General features: G+C 47.1%; 1 protein-coding gene across 1 annotated transcript; it reads right to left on the bottom strand.

The window, feature by feature from the left end:
- Positions 1–23,860, bottom strand: LOC141082394 (uncharacterized). The gene is made up of 4 exons (XM_073566332.1): positions 23,848–23,860; positions 18,972–19,069; positions 18,684–18,774; positions 1–907 (listed from the first exon to the last, which is right to left on the bottom strand). Exons 1-4 carry the CDS (start codon positions 23,858–23,860, stop codon positions 411–413), a joined length of 699 nt encoding a protein of 232 aa, XP_073422433.1. The 3' UTR covers positions 1–410.
- Positions 23,861–25,000: the final 1,140 nt, after the last annotated feature.

Genomic DNA, 25,000 nt, shown 5'->3' with positions numbered 1-25,000 from the left:
TGATGTCTCTAATGTTTATTAACAGTTGATTTCCAAGTAAAATATTTCCCACATTAAGAAAATGAAAACGGCTTCTCCTCTGTGTGACTGCTCTGATGTCTAACAAGAAGCGCTTTCCGGTTAAAATATTTCCCACAATCTGAACAGGAAAAAGGCTTCTCCCCTGTGTGAGTTCTATGGTGTTCATTAAGATTCCCTTTCTGGTTAAAACATTTCCCACATTCTGAACAGGAAAAAGGCTTCTCTCCTGTGTGAGTTCTTTGGTGTATATCAAGATTACATTTCTGGTTAAAACATTTCCCACATTCTGAACATGAAAAAGGATTCTCCCCTGTGTGAGTTCTCTGGTGACTAACAAGATGCCATTTCTGGTTAAAACATTTCCCACATTCTGAACAGGAAAAAGGCTTCTACCCTGTGTGAGTTCTCTGGTGAATAAGAAAAAGTTTTTTTTTGTGAAAACATTTCCCACATTCTGAACATGAAAAAGGCTTCTCCCCTGTGTGAGTTCTCTGGTGGGTAACAAAATCTGATTTATGTGTAAAACATTTCCCACATTCTGAACAGGAAAAAGGCTTCTCCCCTGTGTGAGTTCTATGGTGAGCAACAAGCAGTGATTTACGTGCAAAATATTTCCCACATTCTGAACATGAAAATGACTTCTTTGCTTTAGGAGCAGTTTGTTTTTTATTGCCTCTTTTGTGACTTTGATTTTTCTTAGTAGTCAGTAATGAATCAGAAGATGGGACCTGTTTCATAGGACCAGATGACAGATCTTTGCTGTGAATGGATGATGATATATCTGGAGTAATAGCAATCACTTCAGTTGTATCTTGTAGGATCTCAAGATCATCAGATTTCAAAATTGAAGATGTCAGCTGTCCCTCTGATCTCCTGGTACAGTCATCTGCTAAAATAAAAAAACAATTATTTTTAATAAAATATCCTTGAGTTTTATATCTTTGAACGTTTCTACTTGAACTCTCCATAAAAATGGCAAGCTATGTAAAAAACTTTAATTATTTACCAAGACAATGAGAGTTCACAGTCTAATAGAAAATCTTGTTGGATGAGCCAGTAGTGTGCGGTGTTCAACTGTTGGTTCATTCTGCCTCCCAAATATCGAATAAAAAGAAACCAATCAATGTTATGTAGGCGAAAATAATACCAATTCTCATCTCACAAAAACAAGTCCCCACTCAGGTCCATCATCTGTCAATGGAAAAACAGAGGTTCCCGCACTATTAGTGGCTCAAAGGCTGTTGAAAAGCAACAAGGTTTCCATAAACCAATCCTGCAAAATCCGCTCTCACTTCGGAGTCTTGCAGTGTGCGCAAACAACATTTAGGATTCCTGTATTTAGCAATATTATAGTGAGAAGAACCCACTTAATTTGCGGTGTGTGTCTCCTGGAGCACAATCTGGGCACTATGTGCTGGGTAATAAAATGGCAAATGTGTAATTTTCACTCCAACATCCACTGCGTGTTAATTTCCGGAAAGGGGCTGTGGAGTCAAAATATTCACTCCTCCTACACACGTGGTCAAAATTGTTGGTACCCCTCGTTTAATGACAGAAAAACCCACAATGGTCACAGAAATAACTTTAATCTGACAAAAGTAGAAATAAATCAAAAATCTATGAAAATGAGCAGATGAAAGTCTGACATTGCTTTTCAGCCAGGCTTCCACAGAATTTTTTAAAAATTAAAACTCATGAAACCACCATGGTTACTTACCGGTAGCCGGTTTTTCCGGAACCCATGACAGCACCACATGAGAGAGGGATCCGCCCCGCCAGGACAGGAACCTACTGAAACATAAGGGGCGGCACCTCTCCCCCGCTTCAGTTGGATTACAGAGCACCTGAGAGGACTTCCCGGTTAGTTACATATTTATCCAACACCACATCACACAAATACACCCGACTATTGTGCACACCCAAACGGTGAAAAGGGGGGGAAATATACGGGTGCTGTCATGGGTTCCGGAAAAACCGGCTACCGGTAAGTAACCATGGTGGTTTTCCCTTCACCCATGACAGCACCACATGAGAGATTCTGGAGACTTCGAACACCTTAGGGAGGGACCACCGCTTGCAGCACCCTTCTACCAAAGGTCAAGTCAGCCGAGGAGGATAGATTTAGTCTATAGTGTCTAAAGAAAGTTGAGGGTGAGGCCCAGGTAGCGGCCTTACAAATTTGATCTATTGACACCTCTGCTTTCTCAGCCCAGGAGGTCGCCACGGCTCTGGTGGAATGAGCCTTGATGCCGTCAGGAACCGGGACGCCACTAGCTGAATAGGCTACACTAATGGCCTCCCTAATCCATCGGGCAATAGTCCCTTTTGACACTCCATAACCTTTCCTAGCACCCTGGAAGGCTACAAATAGGGACTGGGACCTCCTCCACTGGCTGGTTATAGACATATACTCTACTAGGGTTCTTTTAACGTCTAGGCTATGAAATTTCTCCTCCCCTGGGTTTTTCGGATTCTCGCAAAAGGAAGGGAGGACAATTTCTTGATTTCGGTGAAAGTTAGTTACTACTTTCGGCAAGTAAGCAGGGTCTGTTCTCATCACCACCCTATCCTGGTATATCTGGGTATATGGTGGGTTGACTGAAAGGGCCTGCAGGTCACTAACTCTACGTGCCGACGTTAGAGCTACCAAAATGATGGTTTTTAGGGTGAGATTTTTAGTTGAAATCTGCTGTATGGGTTTAAACGGCTCCTTCGTAAGGGATTCCAGTACCAGATTTAGATCCCATGGAGCTATTTTCGGTAAGGAAACTGGCCTAGATCTGTGGCAAGATTTTATGAACCTGGCTACCCATCTGTCTGCTGCTATGTTGCAATTGTATAATGCACCCAGCGCTGAAACCTGTACCTTTAGGGTATTAACCGCCAGGCCTAGCTGTAAGCCTGCCTGCAAGAACTCCAAGATGGACTTGATTGGGGGTTCTTGACCTAACGGTTTTCCCAGGAATTGAAGGAATTTCTTCCACGTCCTGCCATATAAGTTGGTTGTTATTGGTTTCCTACTTTTCATTAGAGTAGTCACCAACCCCGGGGAAAACCCTTTATCTCTCAAAAGCGCCCTCTCAAATTCCACGCCGTCAGATGGAGCCCCTTGACTTGTTTGTGGAATATTGGCCCCTGAGCTAATAAATCTGGAATTTCTGGCAGTACCCACGGGTCCGAGAGAGAAATCCTTTGTAGTAGTGAAAACCACGGTCTTTTTGGCCAGAACGGGGCTATGAGGATTACTCTGGCTTGCTCATCTCTTATCTTTCTTACCACTGCCGGGATTAACGCTATCGGGGGAAAGGCGTAGCTTAGTTTGAACCGCCACGGGATTTGTAGAGCGTCTACTGCCCACAGGTTTTCCCTTGGGTTTAATGAGCAGAACCTTCTCACTTGCCGGTTGTTTTTGGTAGCAAAGAGGTCGATCACTGGTTGCCCCCATACCTGTACTATCCTCTGGAATATTATACGATTTAAGACCCACTCTCCCTGTTTTAATTTGTTGCGGCTTAGAAAGTCGGCTTGAACATTTTCTGTCCCTCTGATGTGTAGGGCTGTTAGGGAGGTTAGATGTTGTTCTGCTTTGAGGAAGATTCTTTTGGCTTCGTCCATTAGGGAGTTTGACCTTGTCCCTCCCTGGTGGTTGACATACGCCACTGCCACCCTGTTGTCTGACATAATCCGGACGTTTTGACCCTGAAACATGGGGATAAATGCCTCTAGGGCTTTGTTTATCGCTCTTAACTCTCTTAAGTTGGAGGAAGCCTTCTGCTCTATGTGACCCCAGGACCCTTGGGCCATATGTTCTCTCAGGTGTGCCCCCCATCCCGAGGAGCTTGCGTCCGTCAATATTACATCGGACACGGGCCTGTGCCACAACGTTCCTCCTGCTAAATTTGTGCCGTCTAGCCACCAAGTGAGAGAGTTTTTCCCCCTTTCGGAAAGTTCCAGCTTCCCCTCTAAACGCCCTTTCAATCATCTCTGGGCTGACAAGATTTCCGCCTGCAGTTGCCGGGTATGAAACTGTGCCCAGTTGACCGCCGGGATACAGGCTGTTAGCGTGCCCAACAGGGACATTGCCCTTCTTAGGGTCATGTGAGGATGCTGTATTGCCGTAAGGGTCATTTCTCTCACCTTCTCTAGTTTTTTCTCTGGCAAGAGACAAACTTGACGGTCGGAGTCCAAGACGAAACCTAGAAATGTTTGTTTCCTTAGGGGTTGGAGTTTTGATTTTTTTAAGTTTACCATCCAACCCAGTTTTTGCAGGGTCTCCGTTATTTTCTCTACCTGATGTGCGCAGTGATGTTCTGAATTGCCAATGACCAAAAAATCGTCCAAGTAAGGCACCATAATCACATTGTGGATTCGAAGGAAAGCTGTCATTTCCGCTATTACTTTTGTAAAAATCCTTGGCGCTATGGAGATGCCGAACGGAAGAGCTGTAAATTGAAAATGCCTGAGGTCGCCCTGGATGTATAGGGCTACCCTCAGGTATTTCTGGTATTCTTGGTGCATCGGGATATGGTAATAGGCATCCTTCAAATCTATTACGGCCATGAAGCAGTTGTGGTGTAACAGCTTTATGGCCGAAGTCACTGATTCCATTTTGAATGTTTGGTTCGTAATCCATTGATTGAGGCGCCTGAGATTTATTATCGTTCTGAAGGAAAGGTCGGGTTTTTTTATTAGGAAGAGGGGAGAATAGAACCCCCTTCTCTCTTGGTCTTTTGGGACCTCTATCAGAACTTGTTTCTCCAACAGTCCTAAGATTTCTGTTTCTAAGGCTGATTGCTCTTCTGGTTTCTTCCTGACGGGGGTCACCACAAATGAAGCTCTTGGATGCTGGAAGAAGGGGATTTTTAGGCCTTTCTTTATAATGTTCAAAATCCAATTGTTGGCCGATATTTTCTCCCATTCTTGGAAAAAGAGCCTCAATCTTCCCCCCACAGGAGGGCTGGTGTCATTGCGGGGATTTTTTGGCGGTTGAGGTAGTTCCCCCAAACATGAATCCTGGTTCTTTTTTCCTCTTGTCGTCCCACCTTTTCCGCTCTCCCGGGGGACGGCCTCGATTGAACCTTCCCCTCCGAAAGGGCGGTCTCCTTTGATCACCCATGTATCTGGGGAAGCCCTTCTTTTTATCACCGGCTTTTTCCAGGATGTCATCCAGGTTTTTTCCAAACAGGAACTGCCCATCACATGGTAACGAACATAATTTCGCCTTAGATTGAATGTCCCCAGGGCAGCCTTTGAGCCATAACGCCAGTCTTGCGGCGTTCGATAGCCCCGCTGCTCTTGCCGTTAACCTCATCGAGTCGGCGGAGGTGTCAGCCAAGAAGGCGGCAGCTCCGTGTAGCAGGTACATTTCTCCTAATATTTTCTCCCTTGGTACTTTGGAGACTAATTTCTCTTCGAGTTGTTGCAGCCAGACCATTAATGACCGGGCTGTGCAGGTGCCGGCTATTGCTGGTTTCAGACCCCCTGCCGCTGCCTCCCAAGTGTGCCTTAGGTATGAGTCCGCTTTTTTATCCAAGGGATCTCTCAAAACCACTGAATCCTCCAGGGGCAGGGCCGACTTCTTGGAAGACCTAGACACTGCTGCGTCAATCTTTGGGACCTTGTCCCAGACGTCCGTGTCTTTAGCCTCGAAGGGGTATCTGCGCTTTGAAGAGGAGGGAAGGCTACCTGACTTCTCCGGTTTCTTCCACTCTCTCTCGATTAGGGCTTGAACCTTGTCATTGACCGGAAAGGTACGCTTTTTCCTTTCTTGCAGGCCGCCAAACATTACATCCTCCAGTGATCTCTCTACTTTCTCCTCTTGCAGGCCCATAGTGGACCTGATGGCTTAAGGAGAGCGTCCGTATCTTCTACGGGAAAGCAAGGTCTGCCCCCCGTATCACTGTCTGAGGATGAAGATGACCCCTGCTCAACTTGATACTCCGAAGAGGAGGAGCCTGATGAGGAACTCGGGGAGGCTTTCCTACTCTTCTTTTGTAATAATTTTTTAAGTGAGCCCTGTACCTCAGATTTTATTATCGATCTGAGGTTTGTTGCCAGGTTCGGCACCTCTTCAGCCATAGTCCGCTGAATACAGCTGACACATAAGTCCTTTGGGTAGTCTTTGGCTAAAGGGCTGTGGCATATGGCACATTCTCTATTTTTCTTTTTACTTATGGCTTTTTTGGCTCCCTAAGAAAAACAAAAAAGACATAGGAAGGCCTATTATAATACTGCCTAACTTTCACGGAGATCACTCACCACCCAGGAAAGACTGATACCGGGCTCTGGGGCTGCGAAGGAGCGTGCGCCCTGCGCTCTTTTGACCTCGAGGAATCCCTCGATCGGTGACTTGGACGGCTGCTGCTTTTGCCGCTCGAGCGGCTCTTGCGACCAGAAGCTTGCGATGGGGGCAGGGACAATGGGGACGGTGAGCGATCCTCCTGAGACGCCATTGTCACCCCTGCAGCCGCTTCTGCTCCTTCTTTTAACAGTGAGTGAGCCCCACATTACCCCTCCCCCCGCTACCGCCAGCCGCTCCTGGCCGGCGTCGCGCCCGGCGCCATGACCGTCGCGTCCTGATGACGTCAGCGGTCGCGCTCCCAGAATCCTCTGCGCCGCTGACGTCAGACGCCGGTCCCCGCCCCCGGCTTCCCCTGCATGCAGGCGAAGGACGGGCGCGCGGAATGGGAGGGCGGCACGAGGAGGACCTCCGAAGGGAGGACATCAGGACGTGCCCGCACGAACCCGGGGCCCGAATCAGACAACACCCCGGGGACTGCGCTACCAGCTGCCGACGGCCGGCGTTGCAGGTAAGTCAGCCCTGCAATCCTTACACGCTGGGACGGCCCTGGGTCTTTCATTCTGACAGGCACCGCCGCTGTCAGAGGGATTCCTTTCCAGGACAGGAACCCAACTGAAGCGGGGGAGAGGTGCCACCCCTTATGTTTCAGTAGGTTCCTGTCCTGGCGGGGCGGATCCCTCTCTCATGTGGTGCTGTCATGGGTGAAGGGAAAATAGGCCTTAACGTAATCGGTTCATGACCGCCAATGGTAGATAATCGCCAGCGCTAGCAGGGCTTTGTGCAGCGCAGTCATTTGTCTACGGTCGGCAGTTTTGTGCTCATCGGGACCCCACGTACCTTATAACTAGGGGATTCCACCGCAAAATGCTTCCTGTGACCCCCTACCTCATTGAGACCTGATCGGTACAGGTCCTTATGACGTCAGTGTCACACCAGCCAATGAGACAAATCACTAGGAAAGTTTGTTGTAGCAGCGAACTTTTCCTGGCAATCTGCCCCATAAAAACGCTGTTTCTCCTCAGATCTCCTGTCAGTGAGAGATTAGAGGAGAAACAGTGTTACAAGTGCTGCTGCCAACAGCTGTGTCAGTCAGCGATTGTGCTATAAAGTAACAATACAGATAAGACAGGTTAGGGTTAGGCTAAAGAATTAGGTTTTTCTCAATTGTTTCCCCAATAATTTGGTCACGTCAGAGTTTTCTATTTCCGGGAAAAAAAATAAATAAAATGGCCCGTCAATATTATAGTGCAGAGGAGGCTTATGCACTTTTATGTTCTGACAGTGAAGAAAGTGCAGTGTCAGATGGCGATGTGGATTTCGAGGGCTTTAGTAGCAGCGACAGTGATAGTTCAGAAATGAGCAGTGATTCTGGTCCATCCTCACACACAAGGACCAGTACAACAAGAAGGACAAATAGCGCTTCTGGAGAAATGTCTCCAACTCAGGGAACAATGCCCAGTACTAGCGCTGTCCCTAGTGCTCAGGAATTGGTGTACACCAATGTCCAAGGGGCTTTGCTTCTTGATGAAATATTTCCAAGATGGGAGGCTTCAGATTCAGCTACTCCATTCATCACTAATTTTAATGCCATTCCTGGTATAAATGTGGAGGTGGAAAATTTTGGAACAATTAATTTTTTAATTTGTTTCTGACAGATAGCTTGCTAGAGCATATTGTCCTACAAATTTATATGTGTCCCAATTCATCAGCCAGAATCCACGATCCTATTATGCTAGGTCAAATTTATGGACACCAACTAATGTCCTAGAAAGTAAAACATTTTTAGGACTTACATTCAATATGGAGCTTGTTAAAAAAATGAGCATTCAGTCCTATTGGTCCAACTGCCCTGTTCAAGCCACCCCTATGTTATTTCCATTGATGAGTCCATTATAAAATTCAAAAGGAAGACTGCATCTTAAGCAATTTATTCCTTCTAAGAGGGCAAGGTTCGGCATAAAGCTCTATAAAATGTGTGAGAGTTCAACCGGATACACATCAGCTTTTCACAATTATGACAGCAACCTGAACCCACCAGGATGCCCTACTTATCTGGGGACTGTCAGGGTCCTGACAGCGCCAGCGTACAGCCTCCACTAAGCAGGGACTCACCCGCACCGTAGGGACCCCTGGGGACAAGAACAGCCGGAAAATAAAGATGAACAGGACCTGAATGTAGAAGTTTAGCAAGCCGGCATAGGACCTATGGTCATGTGAACGGCCATGTGACTGCAAGGGGGCAGGGCTTAGTGTCCTGCTTTCAGAGGAGGTAGAAAACTCAGAGTCAGGCAAAGCGGGGGTCAAGCACAATACAGGCAAGCGAGGTACCTGAGGGATAAACAGACGGAAGGTCAGACAAAGCCAAAGGTCATACACAAGATATCAGTACAGTACCAGGGATGAGACAGAACGGACAGTCAGGGCCAAGCAGAGATCAAAACCAAACAGACGTAGAAGGTACCAGGCAGAATCCAAAGCGATATCCAGAGAACAGACCGAGTCATACACAGAGAATCAAGTAACCAGAACACAGCACTAACACACTCAGGGGTCACCACACAATGCCAAGGGCGAAAGTATAACTGACGGGGGATGGGAGCTTCCTGAGGCTATAAGAAGCCTCCCCAGAAACAATGAGAGGCCACCATAATAGGTCCCAGGTGTGCAGGTGAGAGTCTGCACTGCGATAAGAACATTAACCCCAGAAGTGCCGGTCACCCAGCACTGGTATCATGACAGTAACCCCCTCTCAACGGGGGGGCCTCTGGACCCCCAGGCTTGCCCGGGTACCTAGCATGGAAAGCCCGAACCAGACGATCCGCATGCATCAACCGGGCCGGCACCCAGGACCTGTCCTCTGGCCCATACCCCTTCCAATGAACTAGGTACTGTACTGACCGCCGTACCAACCTAGAATCTACGATGTGAGCAATCTCATATTCCACATGTCCCTCAACCGAAACCGGAGTAGCAGCGGACTCGGATTCTCCCCGGACTGCTTCAAATGGCTTCAGTAGAGATCTATGGAAGACATTAGGGATCTTGAAAGAGGGTGGAAGGCACAGCCTGTACGCTACTGGGTTGATTTTTTCCACAATCTTGTACAGGCCAATGAATTTGGGGCCCAACTTGGCTGACGGAATCTTTAACTTAATGTTTCGCGTGGAGAGCCAAACTTTCTCTCCCACCTGAACCATGGGACCAGGTGTTCGTTTCCTGTCTGCGAAAAACTTATACCTGCCTTGAGACCTAGATATACGCTGCTGGACTTCTGCCCATGTATCTTTTAACCGCTGAACAGAGTTCACAGCCCCGGGGCACCCCGAATCCAGACGAGAAAACTCACCAAAATGAGGACTGAACCCATAGTTGATCAAGAAACGGGACATACCAGTGGATTGACTCACCCGACTATTGAAGGCAAATTCAGCCAACGGCAGTATATCACACCAGTCATTCTGTCTAGCAGAAGTCAGACATCTGAGGATCTGTTCCAGAGACTGATTAGTGCGTTCCGTCTGACCATTACTCTCAGGATGGTATGCAGACGAAAAGGACAGAGATATCCCTAATTTTTTGCAGAAAGCATGCCAAAACTTAGCCACAAACTGCACACCACGATCAGGCACCACATTCAGGGGTACCCCATGCAAGCGGACCACATGCTGCACAAACAATCTGGATAAGATCTCAGCAGAAGGTAATGCGGACAGGGGTATAAAATGAGCATGCTTTGAAAATCTGTCCACCACTACCCATACCACCGTATTACCCCTGGAAGAGGGAAGATTGGTAATAAAATCCATGGACAGATGGGTCCACGGTCTTTCGGGAGCTTCCAAGGGCATCAGCTCCCCCGCCGGCCGGCTATGGGAGCTTTTAGAACTAGCGCAGACCCCACAACCAGAAATGAATTTCTTTATATCAGAACCCAGAGTAGGCCACCAGAAGACCCTAGCCACCACCAGTCGTGTGGCTGATATACCAGGGTGAGCACACAACTTGGATTCGTGGAACTCTTGCAAGAGTTTAAGGCGAAGTTGCTCTAGGACAAACAACTTGCCCCCTGGCTTGGCCGCAGGAGCCAGCGACTGGGCCCCCTCAATTCCCCGTTCCAATTCAGACAAGATCCCTGCTAACACCACCCCAGGGTGCAGAATGGAGGACGATGGCTCAGGGACAGACACAGGGTGAAAACTATGAGATAAGGCGTCAGCCTTGACATTCTTTAACCCTGGATGGAATGTAATAGTAAACTGGAAACGAGAAAAAAAAAGTGACCAACGGGCCTGTCTGGGCGTTAATCTTTTAGCAGACTCGATGTAAGACAAATTTTTGTTATCAGTGATCACAGTAAGCGGGTGACTGGCCCCCTCCAAAAAGTGCCTCCATTCCTCAAACGCCAACTTAACCGCAAGAAGCTATCTATTGCCTACATCATAATTTCTTTCAGCAGCAGAGAACTTCCTGGAAAAGAAGGCACATGGCCTGAGTTTGGTTAGAGTGGCAGGCCCTTGGGACAACACCGCTCCCACCCCCACCTCGGAGGCGTCTACCTCCACCACAAATGGCTTGGAAGGATCTGGCTGTACAAAGACAGGAGCAGACATAAAACATTTTTTCAGCGTCGCAAAGGCCTCTTTTGCGAGTGAGGACCAATTTCTCACATCCGCACCTTTGCATGTTAGATCTGTGAGAGGTTTGACCACTTGCGAAAACCCCCGGATAAATTTGCGGTAATAACTGGCAAACCCCAAGAAGCGCTGAAGACCCTTAAGATCTTGGGGTTGCACCCAATCCGCAATGGCCTGCACCTTCTTGGGGTCCATGCGAAAACCCTCACCGGATACAATTAATCCCAAAAAAGACAATTCTTGCACACAGAATACACATTTCTCCAATTTGGCATACAGATGATTTTCTCTCAGTCTTTGGAGAACAGATCGTACATGTTCCAAATGAGAATGCTTGTCGGAGGAGTATATCAAAATATCATCTAAGTAGATAACGACAAAACGACCAATGAGATCTAAGAATACCACGTTGATGAAATTCTGAAATATGGCGGGGGCGTTGGTAAGACCAAACGGCATGACTAAATCTTCAAATAGTCCCTCGGTCGTGAGGAACGCGGTTTTCCATTCATCCCCCTCTCGGACCCTTATCAAATTATATGCCCCCGAAGATCCAGTTTAGAAAACCACTTTTCCCCTGATAGTTGGTTACATAAGTCGGGAATCAACGGAAGGGGGTACGTATTCCATACAGTAATCTGATTAAGCTCCCGGAAGTCGAGACAGGGACGTAACCTGCCATCTTTTTTCTTTACAAAAAAGAAACCTGCCGCCACAGGTGAGACTGAAGGACGTATGTGTCCTTTGCGCAGACTTTCAGCAATGTACTCCTTCATAGCCAAGGCTCAGGACCGGACAAATTAAACAGACGGGCTTTAGGTAATTTAGCCCCCGGGACCAGCTCAATAGCGCAGTCAAAGGGTCTATGTGGCGGTAACGTCTCGGCCTCGCTTTCGGAGAATACATCTTCGAAGTCCTTCAGGCATCCCGGAATACCTTTCAGCTCGACAGATGATACAGACACAGATTTAACAGGTTCAACCAGCAGTGCGGATTTATCACATAACTTAAAATCATTAAACCCCCATTGAACAATCTCCCCCGTTTTCCAGTTAATAACTGGGTTATGGTGTTGTAACCAGGGCATGCCCAACACCAACCCTGCAGGTAGATTGTCCAGCACAAAACAACTTAGGTTTTCCACATGAGTAGCGCCCACTCTGAGCGAAAACAAGTCAGACATAAAGAGAATTCCCTCCTTAGTGAGGGGAGAGGAGTCAATGGCCATCACCTTGATCGGAACCTTGAGCCTAACTGTCCCTATCTTGCAGTGTGTGACCAATTGGGAGTCAATGAGATTAGTCGATGACCCGCAGTCCACGAAGGCTGTAGAGGAAAAAGAACTACCATCCACAAACAGTTCCAGAGGCAGTAACACTTTAGAAAACGAGGAAAAGGGTACCTGAGGGTCTGAGTAGTCTCCCTGTTGACTACCTAGACCGAGTTGTTTCCCGCTGACCGGGTTGAAGATGGGCAATCAGGACACTCCCCTTTCCAAAGTCCCGTTTTACCGCAGTAAAAGCATAACTGCTTGTCCTTCCGGCGTTTCCTCTCTGTATCCTTCAGGGAGAGGGCGCCTACATCCATGAGCTCAGGGGCAGTCTCTTTTCCACTGGGGAACAATGGAGTCTCCACCTGCATCACCCCTCTGGCCCACAGCCTGCGGTCCATCCAGACAGCCTGGGTCATGGCATCCTTGAGAGAGTTAGGTGGGGGATGTAATGCCAAGGCATCCTGCAGCCGCTCGGACAAGCCTCTGCGAAAGAGTCCTCGGAGTGCGGCGTCGTTCCAAGAGACCTCTGCGGCCCAGCGGCAGAATTCAGTACAAAACCACTCAGCTGAGTGTTTCCCCTGACAGACACTCATCACCATGTCCTCTGCCAATCGCACTCGGTCAGGCTCAACATAAATGTGCCCGAGGGCCTCAAAAAATGCATTCACAGACACTCTCTCAGGGGCAGTGGGAGAAATCCCAAGCTTGTGGGGACCATTTTAACAGAGACATAACAACCCCAACCTTCTGACTTTCGTCCCCAGAGGAACGTGGTCTCAAATTTAAAAAAAGTTTGCACCCCTCCATGAAGACCCTGAACTCCTTTTTGTTTCCAGAAAAAAAGTCAGGCAGTTTAACAGGTGGTTCTGGGGACACCAAAGCAACATCACTCGCTCCAGCCCCCAGAGACCCAGCAGCTAAAGCCCTCCGCACTGTCTCAGAAACCTGCTGCTGAGAACGAGCCAGAGCTTGCTGCTCCAGAGATAAACTCTGAAACATCTGACTCAGACTTTTCATCTTGTCATATGGGAGCCATAACTCTCTGCATAAAAAACCCCCCAAAAACTTAATGGTCAGTTATAATGTCAGGGTCCTGACAGCGCCGGCGTACAGCCTCCGCTAAGCAGGGACTCACCCACACCGTAGGGACCCCTGGGGACAAGAACAGCTGGAAAATAAAGATGCACAGGACCTGAATCTAGAAGTTTAGCAAGCCGGCATAGGACCTATGGTCATGTGACTGCAAGGGGGCAGGGCTTAGTGTCCTGCTTTCAGAGGAGGTAGAAAACTCAGAGTCAGGCAAAGCGGGGGTCAAGCACAATACAGGCAAGCGAGGTACCTGAGGGATAAACAGACGGAAGGTCAGACAAAGCCAAAGGTCATACACAAGATATCAGTACAGTACCAGGGATGAGACAGAACGGACAGTCAGGGCCAAGCAGAGATCAAAACCAAACAGACGTAGAAGGTACCAGGCAGAATCCAAAGCGATATCCAGAGAACAGACCGAGTCGTACACAGAGAATCAAGCAACCAGAACACAACACTAACACACTCAGGGGTCACCACACAATGCCAAGGGCGAAAGTATAACTGACGGGGGATGGGAGCTTCCTGAGGCTATAAGAAGCCTCCCCAGAACCAATGAGAGGCCACCATAATAGGTCCCAGGTGTGCAGGTGAGAGTCTGCACTGAGATCAGAACATTAACCCCAGAAGTGCCGGTCATCCAGCACTGGTATCATGACATGGACATCTGGAAAAATGGTTTGGGAGATGATAACTCCATTTTTACAAAAAGGCTACAATCTGTATGTTGACAACTACTACACCAGCATACCCCTATTTAAAAGTCTGGTTGAACATAACATAGGGGCTTGTGGGACCATTCGCAAGAACCATCAGGGGTTTCCACAATCATTGGTCAAAGAAAAGTTCTGAAAGGGGCAGTCAGGGGCTTTACACAATGGAGAGCTGCTTGTCCTTAAGTATAAGGATAAAGATATTTTTATCCTGAGCTCGATCCACACAGATGCCACAAGGGCCACTGCAGACCAACAGGGATCCACTACTCCAAAACCTGTGTCTGTCACTGACTACAACAAATATATGGGGTGTGGACCTTGCAGATCAGGTTCTACAGCCATACCAGGTATCAAGAAAATCATACATCTGGTATAAAAGTTAGTCAAGTATTTGTTTCAGGTGGCCACATATAATTCTTTTGTGTTATACAAAAAGCCGGAAATGCAGATACTTTCCTTGATTATCAGGAAAAGGTCACTGAAAATCTTGTTTTTGACAATTTTGTCCCCACCAATCCTTTAGAATCTGAAGATGTGAGAAGACTCACTGAGCGACATTTTATTGCCCTCATCCCAGTAACTGAAACAAGAAAGAACCCCCAGAGAAGATGTCGTGTATGTTCCTAGAGAGGAATGAGGCATGATCCCCGCTATTATTACCCACAATGCCCATCATTGCCAGCCTTATGCCTCCATGACGGCTTTACAATCTTCCACACAGAACCACGTTGTTGAACTGTTTTGACATTCAAGTATTTGGTTTATTTAGTGACAGACACATTTGAGTAGAGCTGACTTAACAATTTCCGGGGGTAGGTGGGGGAGGTCTCCAGAGACACAAGCTGGGCACAATATATTGGGAACTACAATGACATTTTTGCAATTTTTGCTATAAAACTTCTACTACGAGGTTCTGGAAATCATCCATGTAGAGAAAATGGTCACTATATTCATAGATGAATTCCCAGAGGGGTGTCATTTCCAAAATGGGGTCACTTCAGGGAGGATTCTCTTGTTCTGGCACTTAGCGGCTCTCCAAAGTGCCATAAAAGCAGAATCCCCCCTGAAGTGACCCCATTTTGGAAATGACACCCCTCTGGGAATTCATCTCTGGGTGTAGTGACCATTTACCTATCTACCAATGTAATATCTGGGGTTAAAAAAAACATTTTAGTCGTATAAATGTACCATATTATTCGGACTATAAGACGCACTTTTTCCCAAATATTTTTTGGGGAAAATAGGGGTGTGTCTTATGGTAGGAATATACTTACAAATGATGCAGCGGCGCTCTGTGCTGCGTGGAGGGCTCCGCCAGCATTTTGTCAAAGCCCAGAGGCCCCTGCAGCTCCATTGCTGCGATGCGGTGGTCTCCAGAAAAATGGCCGCTGTGGGCGGCTCATGCTCAGATTCAGATCTCGCCCCAAGATCTCGTTGCCGATCTCGTTGCTGAATCTGAGCATGCACCGCCCCCAGCTGCCATTTTCCCAGAAGCTACCGCATCGCAGCAATGGAGCTGCAGAGGCCTCCGCTTTGACAAAATGGCGCCGCCGCCCCAGCACAGAGTGCTGCCACCGTCGCAGGTAGAGCGCTGCCGCACCAGCATAGAGCGCTGCCGCCACCCCAGCACAGAGCACCGCTGCCGCACCAGCCTGGGATGGGATTTTCCGGAGGCCACTGCACCAGCATAGACCACCGAACAACCTCTGTGATCACTCTTGCACCTGTGCTGATCCCCCCCGGTAAGCAGAATTCAGACTGTAAGACGGACCCCCATTTGGCACTTTTTTCCCCTATTCTCGTTTTGAAAATTTGGGGTGCATCTTATGGTCCGAAAAATACAGTAATTTTTTCTTCACTGCCCAATGGTATAATTTTCTATGGAACAGCAGTGGTGTCAGTATGCTCACTGCACCACTAGAAGAATTCATTCAGGGAAGTATTTGGTAAAATGCAGTCACTTTTGCGGCTTATGCTGTTCTGGCACCTCAGGGGCTCTGACAATGTGACATGTCACCCACAAACAATTCCAGCAAAATCTGCTCTCGAATATGGCGCTCACTCCCTTCCGAGCTCTGCCATGCACCCAAACAGTGGATTACCCCCACATATGGGGTGTCAGAATACTCAGGACAAATTGCAAAACAACTTTTTGGGTGCAATTTCTCCTGTTACCCTTTGGAAAAAACATTTGAGGTCGAAAAGTTAATTTTTTGTCGAAAAAATATGATTTTTTATTTTCACAACTCTATGTAACTAACTTCTGTGAAGCACTTGGGGATTCAAAGTGCCCATCACACATCTAGATAAGTTCCTTGGGGGGTTTAGTTTCCAAAATGGTGTCACTTCACTGTTTAGACACGTCATTGTCTCTGACAATGTGACGTCACCCACAAACAATTCCAATATGGCGCTCCTTCCCTTTCAAGCTCTGCCATGCGACCAAACAGTGGTTTCCCTTTTTATTTCCACGGCTCTACATTATGAACTTCTGTGAAGCACCTGTGGGTTCAAGGTGCTCAATACACATCTGGATAAGTTCCCTAAGGGGTCTAGTTTCCAAAATGGGGTCACTTGTTGGCGGTTTCCACTGTTTAGGGACATCAGGGGCTCTGCAAATGCGACATGGCAACCGCTAATTATTCCAGCATATTTTACAGTAAAAAAAAATGAGAATTTGCAAAACAAAATGTATCGTCCATTTTCTCCTGTTACCCTTGTGAAAGTAAAAAAAAAATTAGGTGTAAAGGAAAATTTTTGTGAAAGAAAAGTAAATGTTTATTTTTTCCTTCCACATTCCATTCATTCCTGTGAAGCACCTGAAGGGTTAATAAACTTCTTGATTGTGGTTTTGAGCACCTGGAGGGGTGCAGTTTTTAGAATAGTGTCACTTTTGGGTATTTTCTGTCATATTTACCCCCCAATTTCACTTCAAATGTGAGGTGGTCCCTAAAAAAATGGTTTTGTAAATTTTGCTATAAAAGTGAGAAATCGCTGTTTAACTTTTAACCCTTATAACTTCCTAACAAAAAAAAATTTGATATAGTTGATATAGAGGCTACTGCGCAGGCGCCGCCATCACCGGTGACATTGTGCTGGATGTAATTTTTTTCTAAGCCTCACAATAGCCACAATATTATAGGCATTATCACCAATAATATCAATGCTATTATATGCATTATGTAATAATGGGGGCAGGTCAGTGAGGGGTCAGCGACCTGTCATAAGCCAATACAGAGGAATATGTAATCAGAGCACCACATAAAGCCCCGCCCACAGCCCCACCCCAGAGCACGAGAATCTCATTAACTGAAAACTACAAATACAGATTACACAACAGTAAACCAGAGTTGCCCTCATTTATGGTGGACCATTGGAGCTACTATGAATCCTGACCAGAAGATTAGAGAAAATAATATTGCTCCCCATTTCAGGAGAGATTGTGCAGTAATCTGAATTCCTTAGGATCAAAAACAATGTAATGTATGACGTGGAGAGAATCCATGACACCAGGGCTGGAGCCAACACATCTCCTGCAGGCGGGAATAAATGTATATTACAGCCCTCAGCCACGCACAGCTTAGAGATCTATCAGGGCACAGGTGGAATGTTTGTCCTGGAGATTATCACAATCCTCCTGGAAGTTAGTTGGTTTTAATACAAATTGAAAAGTCAGGATAAAGGGAAACTCTGCTGTTATTGGACAGAAATTCACACTTGGCCTCACTGCACATTTACTGGTGTCGCTCATAAAAGGGAAGTTTGGTCAGAAAGACTGGACCTGGTCTTGTAGGGACCATGAGACATTCAGCAGCACAGAAGGGAGAGAAGATTCATCCGATAAGATCTCAGGGATCTAGGAAGCCAACAGCATCATCACCCACCGCTTTCTCTTACAGGCCCAGCATAAGATTTTTCTTCAAGTGATTTTCTATCTTGTCAGCACATTCTACGTACGCTGTCATTTGGCTTTATAGTTACAGATCTGGGCAGGTAACGGTCAGCGTCTCCTAATGTGATGGAGAGAATGGCTATTTCGTTTCTTTTGAGAATAAACTTGAGTTTTGTGCAAGCCTTTACTGAGAAGAGTAGACATGTAAGGTCGGGATCACACTACTGTGTGTGATGTGAGAAACTCGCACGAGTCTCTCGCATCAACACCCGGCACTGCCACCGATACTCAGAACCGGAGCTGTGGTTGCATGTATTTCTATGCATTTCTATGCAGCCGCAGCTCCGTTCCTGAGTACCTGCAGCGGTGCTGGATGTTGATTACGAGAGATTCGTGCGAGTTTCTCGTATCACACAAGGAAGTGTGATTCCGGCCTAACTGTGTGATCGGTGTGACTCTTTAAGCGTGCACTCAGCCTATATTGGGTCAGTACAAGGAATCATATAGTTATTGCTTTAAGGGATCACCCTCACACTAATCGCAGGGTGTAGGTGGATCCTCCAGTTTGTAAGTTCTATACAAAAGGACTTTCAATGCCCAAAGTCATTTGAACAGTTTTGGGTGGAGGAGAATGTTGTAGTCTAGAGGCAAAATGGTGATCATGGTAATACGGCCGGACTACACCACCGATAAAGCAGCCACAGCCGGTGACTGAGAGGAATCTGTGACTTCTCTGCATTCAGTGGTTACTACTCACCTGGGTAGTCATATGTGGGAATCTCCTCTTCACATCGCTCATCACCCCTCACATATGTCTCTGTAGTATTAATATGGGTCAGATCTTCACCCTGAAACAAATATTGTAAAAGTCACAGACAGATGGAGAAGTCCCATCTATGATCAGCTCTAATCCTGCCATCTCCACCGTTCTCATTACACAAGTATAAAACATATAATACTGGTGGATAAAACAAGACTGAGCACAAGACCTTCACAGCCGTCTACACATCATAGGGGAGATCTCCTGACACCTTCTCTCATCTACCTGATGATCCTGAGGAACATTGGGATCTTCTTGGTTACAGTCCTGTGGAAGAAGAGGACGGGGACATCTCTCTGGTGTTGTCCTCTTACTGGATAGATCTGGAGGAAACACATACAGGGACTGAATTCATTCTCTACATACAGATAATTATAGGCTGTGTGTATTTAGTCCTGTCTATTACCTGGAGATGTGAGGGGCTGGGGAACCTCCATTATGACGTTCTTGTACAGATCTCTGTGTTCTTCTAAATACTCCCACTCCTCCATGGAGAAATAGACAGCGACATCCTGACACCTTATAGGAACCTGACACATACAATGATACCGTCATCCCCCGATCCCTTCATAGTGTTACTGTATAATGTCCCAGCATTCCCAGCAGTGTCACCTCTCCAGTCAGCAGCTCAGTCATCTTGTAGAAGAGTTCTAGGATCTTCTGGTCATTGATGTCCTCATGGATCAGGGGGTGAGGTGGAGGCCCCGTGATTGGGCTCAGGGGTCTTCCCCATCCCTCAGACACAGGGTCCTGACAGCGATCACTAGAGGTCTTCTTCACCACTGTGTAATCCTGGTTATGGAGAGACACATTAATAAATCTCACTCCAGACATTTCCAGAGTCCTCACCTCTCCAGTTCTGTCCATCTGTTATTCCCATAGATAAGAATGATGTAATGTGACGTCATCAGAATCTCTCACCTCTCCAGTGAGACGGAAGAGGATCTCTAGGGTGAGGTGTAACATCCTCTCCGCCATCTTGTCTCTGTCCATATCCATCCTTGATGGGTAAATCAGGAAAATTCTCCTCTGTAGAAGATCTTCACTGAGAGGATCCGATATTGTAGAGACCTGAATGAGAAGAAGATGATCCGCTGTAACATCATAAGAATCCTGTGTAATAATACAATTACTGGAGATAATAAGGGAAACATATGAGGAGATTTATTATTTTACAGGGTTTAGTTTTCTTCCCTGACATCTACTAATAAAACCTATATATTTAGGCCACAGACAACAAGCAGTTTCCTCCTCGGAGTCGGCAGCTGAACACGTTCCTCATAGACTCATCTTCCATAACGCTAATTCTTGTCTCATTACCGACACTGGAATCGGCATTAGCAATACTGCAGGAGAGATTCATTACACGCGACATGAGAAATAACTACTTCATGATGAGGACGACATCTTCATCTTCTACTGCGGCTCTAGAGACAGATTTGGCCAGAGTCGGTCACTGCCTCCATCCCCACCGGCCGTCTATATGAAGGTTTCCCGTCTTCCCCGCACTGGAATCTTCTCTCCCGTTAGATCTCAGCTCTGAGTCACACACAGAAGTTTGAGGCTTTTCTGGAAGAACAGGACAGGAGAGATCTGAGGCCGATGTCTCCATGTACAGGGTTTCCCCTCGGGATAAGAGGCTTTTCTATCCCTTTCCCCCAATTAGAGGGGACACCTGTGGATATCGGGGTCTTTACCGGCTGCAGTCCTGGGGGGATTTACTCGGTAACGTGGACGTTGGACAAACGTCACCATCAATTCCCATCAGAGTGAAGGAACATCGCTCCTCTATTCAGCTCTATGGATCCAGGATGAAATCCACTGCGGCCCCTGCAAGAAAAGAGCGAAGTCTGGTGAGACCCCCGAGGCCGGAGATTTCTACAGCTGCTCTGTGCGCACAGGACCTGTGATGAGGTCACAGGGGGGGAGGAGTCAGGGGTCACATGATCAGGGGCCTCAGTGTGTGCAGGACTCTGCTGTGCTGGTTGTCATGGTGCTGGATGAGGGGAAGTTTATGTGTGGGGTCAGGAGGGGTTTAGGCTGTGTGCACACGCTGCGGATTAGGTGCGGATTCATCCGCGTGGATTTTGTAAAATCCGCAGGTGAAACCGCAGGTCAAAATACCTGCGGTTTTACCTGCGGATTGCTCTGCGGTTTTGCCCTGCGGTTTTTCATCTCCTCAATGGAGGAGATGGCAAACCGCAGGCGAATCCGCAGAAAGAATTGACATGTCAATTCTTTCTGCGGATTGAAAACCGAACATAATATGCAGCGTGTGCACACAGCCTTACAGGGTGGATGTAGCAGAGCCGTGTGTGTGCGAGGTGTACGGAGCGGAGCCGTGTGTGTACAAGGTGTACGGAGCGGAGCCATGTGTGTACGAGGTATACGGAGTGGAGCCGTGTGTGTACGAGGTGTACGGAGCGGAGCCGTGTGTGTACGTGGTGTACGGAGCGGAGCCATGTGTGTACGATGTGTACGGAGCGGAGCCGTGTGTGTACGAGGTGTACGGAGCGGAGCCGTGTGTGTACGAGGTGTACGGAGCGGAGCCGTGTGTGTACAAGGTGTACGGAGCGGAGCTGTGTGTGTACGAGGTGTACGGAGCGGAGCCGTGTTTGTGTGGACCCCTCTGTGTACTCTGTATACCCCCATCTTCAGTCACAGACCCCACAGTGTACACTGTATACACCCATATACCCCCAGCTTCGGTCGCAGACGCCTCTGTGTACACTGTATACACCCGTATACCCCCAGCTTCAGTCGCAGACCCCTGTGTATAATGTATACACCTGTATACCCCCAGCTTCAGTCTCAGAACCCTGTGTGTATTCTGTATACACCTGTATACCTCCAGCTTTGGTTGCAGACCTCTGTGTTCACTGTATACACCTGTTTATCCCCAGTTTTGGTCGCAGACCCCTGTGTACACTGTATACACCCATATACCCCCAGCTTCAGTCGTAGACCCCTGTGTGTACTGTATTCACCTGTATACCCCCAGCTTCAGTCACAGACCCCACGTCTCACACTGTATTCACCTGTATACCCCCAGCTTCAGTCTCAGAACTCTGTGTGTATGCTGTATACACCCGTATACCCCCAGATTCGGTCACAGCCCCCTGTGTTCACTGTATATACCTGTATATCCCCAGTTTTAGTCGCAGACCCCTGTGTACACTGTATACACCCGTATACCCCCAGCTTTGGTTGCAGACCTCTGTGTTCACTGTATACACCTGTTTATCCCCAGTTTTGGTCGCAGACCCCTGTGTACACTGTATACACCCATATACCCCCAGCTTCAGTCGTAGACCCCTGTGTGTACTGTATTCACCTGTATACCCCCAGCTTCAGTCACAGACCCCACGTCTCACACTGTATTCACCTGTATACCCCCAGCTTCAGTCTCAGAACTCTGTGTGTATGCTGTATACACCCGTATACCCCCAGCTTCGGTCACAGACCCTTCTGTGTATGCTGTACACACCCGTATACCCCCAGCTTCGGTCACAGCCCCCTGTGTTCACTGTATATACCTGTATATCCCCAGCTTCAGTTGCAGACCTCTGTGTACACTGTATACACCCGTATATCCCCAGCTTTGGTAACAGACCCCTGTGTACACTGTATACACCCGTATACCCCCAGCTTCGGTCGCAGATCCCTGTGTACTCTGTATACACCTGTATACCCCCAGCTTTGGTCGCAGACCCCTCTGTGTATGCTGTATACACCCGTATACCCCCAGCTTTGGTTGCAGACCTCTGTGTACACTGTATACACCCGTATACCCCCAGCTTCGGTCGCAGATCCCTGTGTACTCTGTATACACCTGTATACCCCAGCTTTGGTCGCAGACCCCTGTGTACGCTGAATACACCCGTATACCCCCAGCTTCGGTAACTGACCCCTGTGAACTCTGTATACACCTGTATACCCCCAGCTTTGGTCGCAGACCCCTCTGTGTATGCTGTATACACCCGTATACCCCCAGCTTCGGTAACAGACCCCTCTGTGTATGCTGTATACACCCGTATACCCCCAGCTTCGGTAACAGACCCCTCTGTGTATGCTGTATACACCCGTATACCCTCAACTTCGGTCACAGACCCTGCATCTCTCACACTGTAGAACTGACACCGGACACACACGGTAAAACTGCGGTCGTCGGTCTCTCATCTCTCGCACTTATACTGATAACATAAGATGGAGTCAGACGAACCCTCCTACAAAACGTGAGAACAAAGTCATTACTACAGGACTGTGTGAGAAAGGGATTTATTCTACAAGAAACGCTGGGGCCACAAATGAGAATAACATAATGTCGCTCATCTTCTCTTTCACCATAGATATTGACAGTGAGGGCGACTTCCACTTTGCCGCAATGTGGATTTTAGTGGCCATACATAAGTAGTTTACTAGCTTCTGAAAGCTTTCTGGAAGCCGGGAAGGCCTGGTTCCCAGTAAAAGGTTAAAAGGTTCCAGAACAACCGGTCCACCATACATCTGTGCTATCAGATGCTTCACCTTCTCCCAAAGCCCAGAAACCACCATACAAGACCACCAAATATGTCTCATGTCACCAGATATTCCACAGCCCCTAAAACAGTCTCCCGAGATTTTAGGAAAAATGCTGTGAATTTTTTCCGGTACATAATAGACTCTGTGCAATAGTTTTAAGGAGGTCTCCACAAGGGAAGTCTGGTGACTACCTCATGATATGGTGTCACAGCTACGATACCATTCATCAATTGACTGTTCAAACCCCAAATCCTCCTCCCACTGTAACATAGTGTATACTTCAATTTTTTATCATCTTTTGGAGAATTTATAGCATAGTAGATCAATGAGATCGTTCCCCTGCCCAAAGGGTCATTTAGACATTAATTTTCAAAACTCGTTGCCCTGAGAGTAGTACCGCTCGGGAGGATCTGCTTTGCAAAGTGGAAGATCTGGTTCAGTCGCATTACCTCCCTAACTGGAGGGTCAAATTTTTGAACAAATTCCTGTCTGTCAAGTAAGATATTAAATGGGGAACACAAATGTTTAAGTATATGAATACCTTTCAGCTTCCACCAAGAAAAAATTAGTGGCTCAAGACCTGGCGGGAACATGGGGTTTTGTAATATAGCTGTCAGGGGAGAAGGGATTGATTGTAAGTTATATTTAAACCGGACTTTCCTCCAAAGAAGCAACGAGTGGACTGTAAAAGGAGCCACATTCATTGACCCCCGTGGAAGTCAGTCTGTGGTCCACATTAGGCCTGATAAAGAGAATGGTTTGGAGAGAAATGATTACAGAATAACCCATCTCAGACTATTGGGATATGAACACGCACTTATTAATGGAGCAATCTGTGCCGACTTGTAATAAAGTGTAAAATTAGGGAGGGATAAACCCCCTTCTTTTCTGTGACGGAGCATAAGTTTTTGCACAATTCTGGGTTGTTTTCCGAGACAAAGAAACTTAGACCTCATAGAGTGTAAATGAGTGATCGTTCTGGCTGGTACCATAATTGGGAGGGACCTAAATAGATATAAGAAGCGAGGCAGTGACACCATTTTTAATGCATGTATTCTGCCGGGCCAGGATAACTTTGAGGAAGCCCATCTATCCAGGTCCCTCTGGAAGTTTTGGATCAGTGGAGTGTAATTCCACCTAAACAGAGGTGACCTGTTGGCTGTTAAGTTGATACCCAGATATGTTAGATAATGTTCTTTGTGTATAAACCCAAAATGGGAGGCTATATTAGTTTGCTCTGTCTAAGGAAAATTTACAAATATTGCTTCGGATTTATCAATGTTAATCTTTAACCCTGAGATCTTCTCAAATTCGTGAAGGAGGGAAAACAAGTGAGGGAGTGTAGTGTGGGGACTTATTAATGTTAGCAGGAGATCATCCGCAAAGAGGCTGACTTTATATTGGTCTCCCATATTCTCAGGGCCCAGGATATTCTGATCTCTCCTTATTGCTTCCACAATGGGTTCCATTGCAAGTGCAAAAAGATCCGGAGATAGAGGACAGCCCTGCCTGGTACCCTCTGAATATTAATTGGAGGGGGATGTGGTGATGGGAGTTTTACATAATCGATAGGGCTATCATATAACAATTGGAGGCACTTTATAAGTTTAGGGGAGAATCCGACTTCCGATAGAACCGTAAAGAGATATGTCCAGGACACCGAATCGAAAGCCCTCTCAATATCTAATGCAAGCAGGAGAAGTCGCTTTCGCTGTAGGTTAGTTGTATGAATA

The sequence above is a fragment of the Dendrobates tinctorius genome, unplaced genomic scaffold (assembly GCF_039654945.1).
Source record: "Dendrobates tinctorius isolate UK_male_01 unplaced genomic scaffold, ASM3965494v1 ptg000017l, whole genome shotgun sequence".
NCBI lineage: Eukaryota > Metazoa > Chordata > Amphibia > Anura > Dendrobatidae > Dendrobates > Dendrobates tinctorius.
Note: the sequence above shows the minus strand (reverse complement) of the source record. Positions and strands in the feature narration are given on the sequence as shown.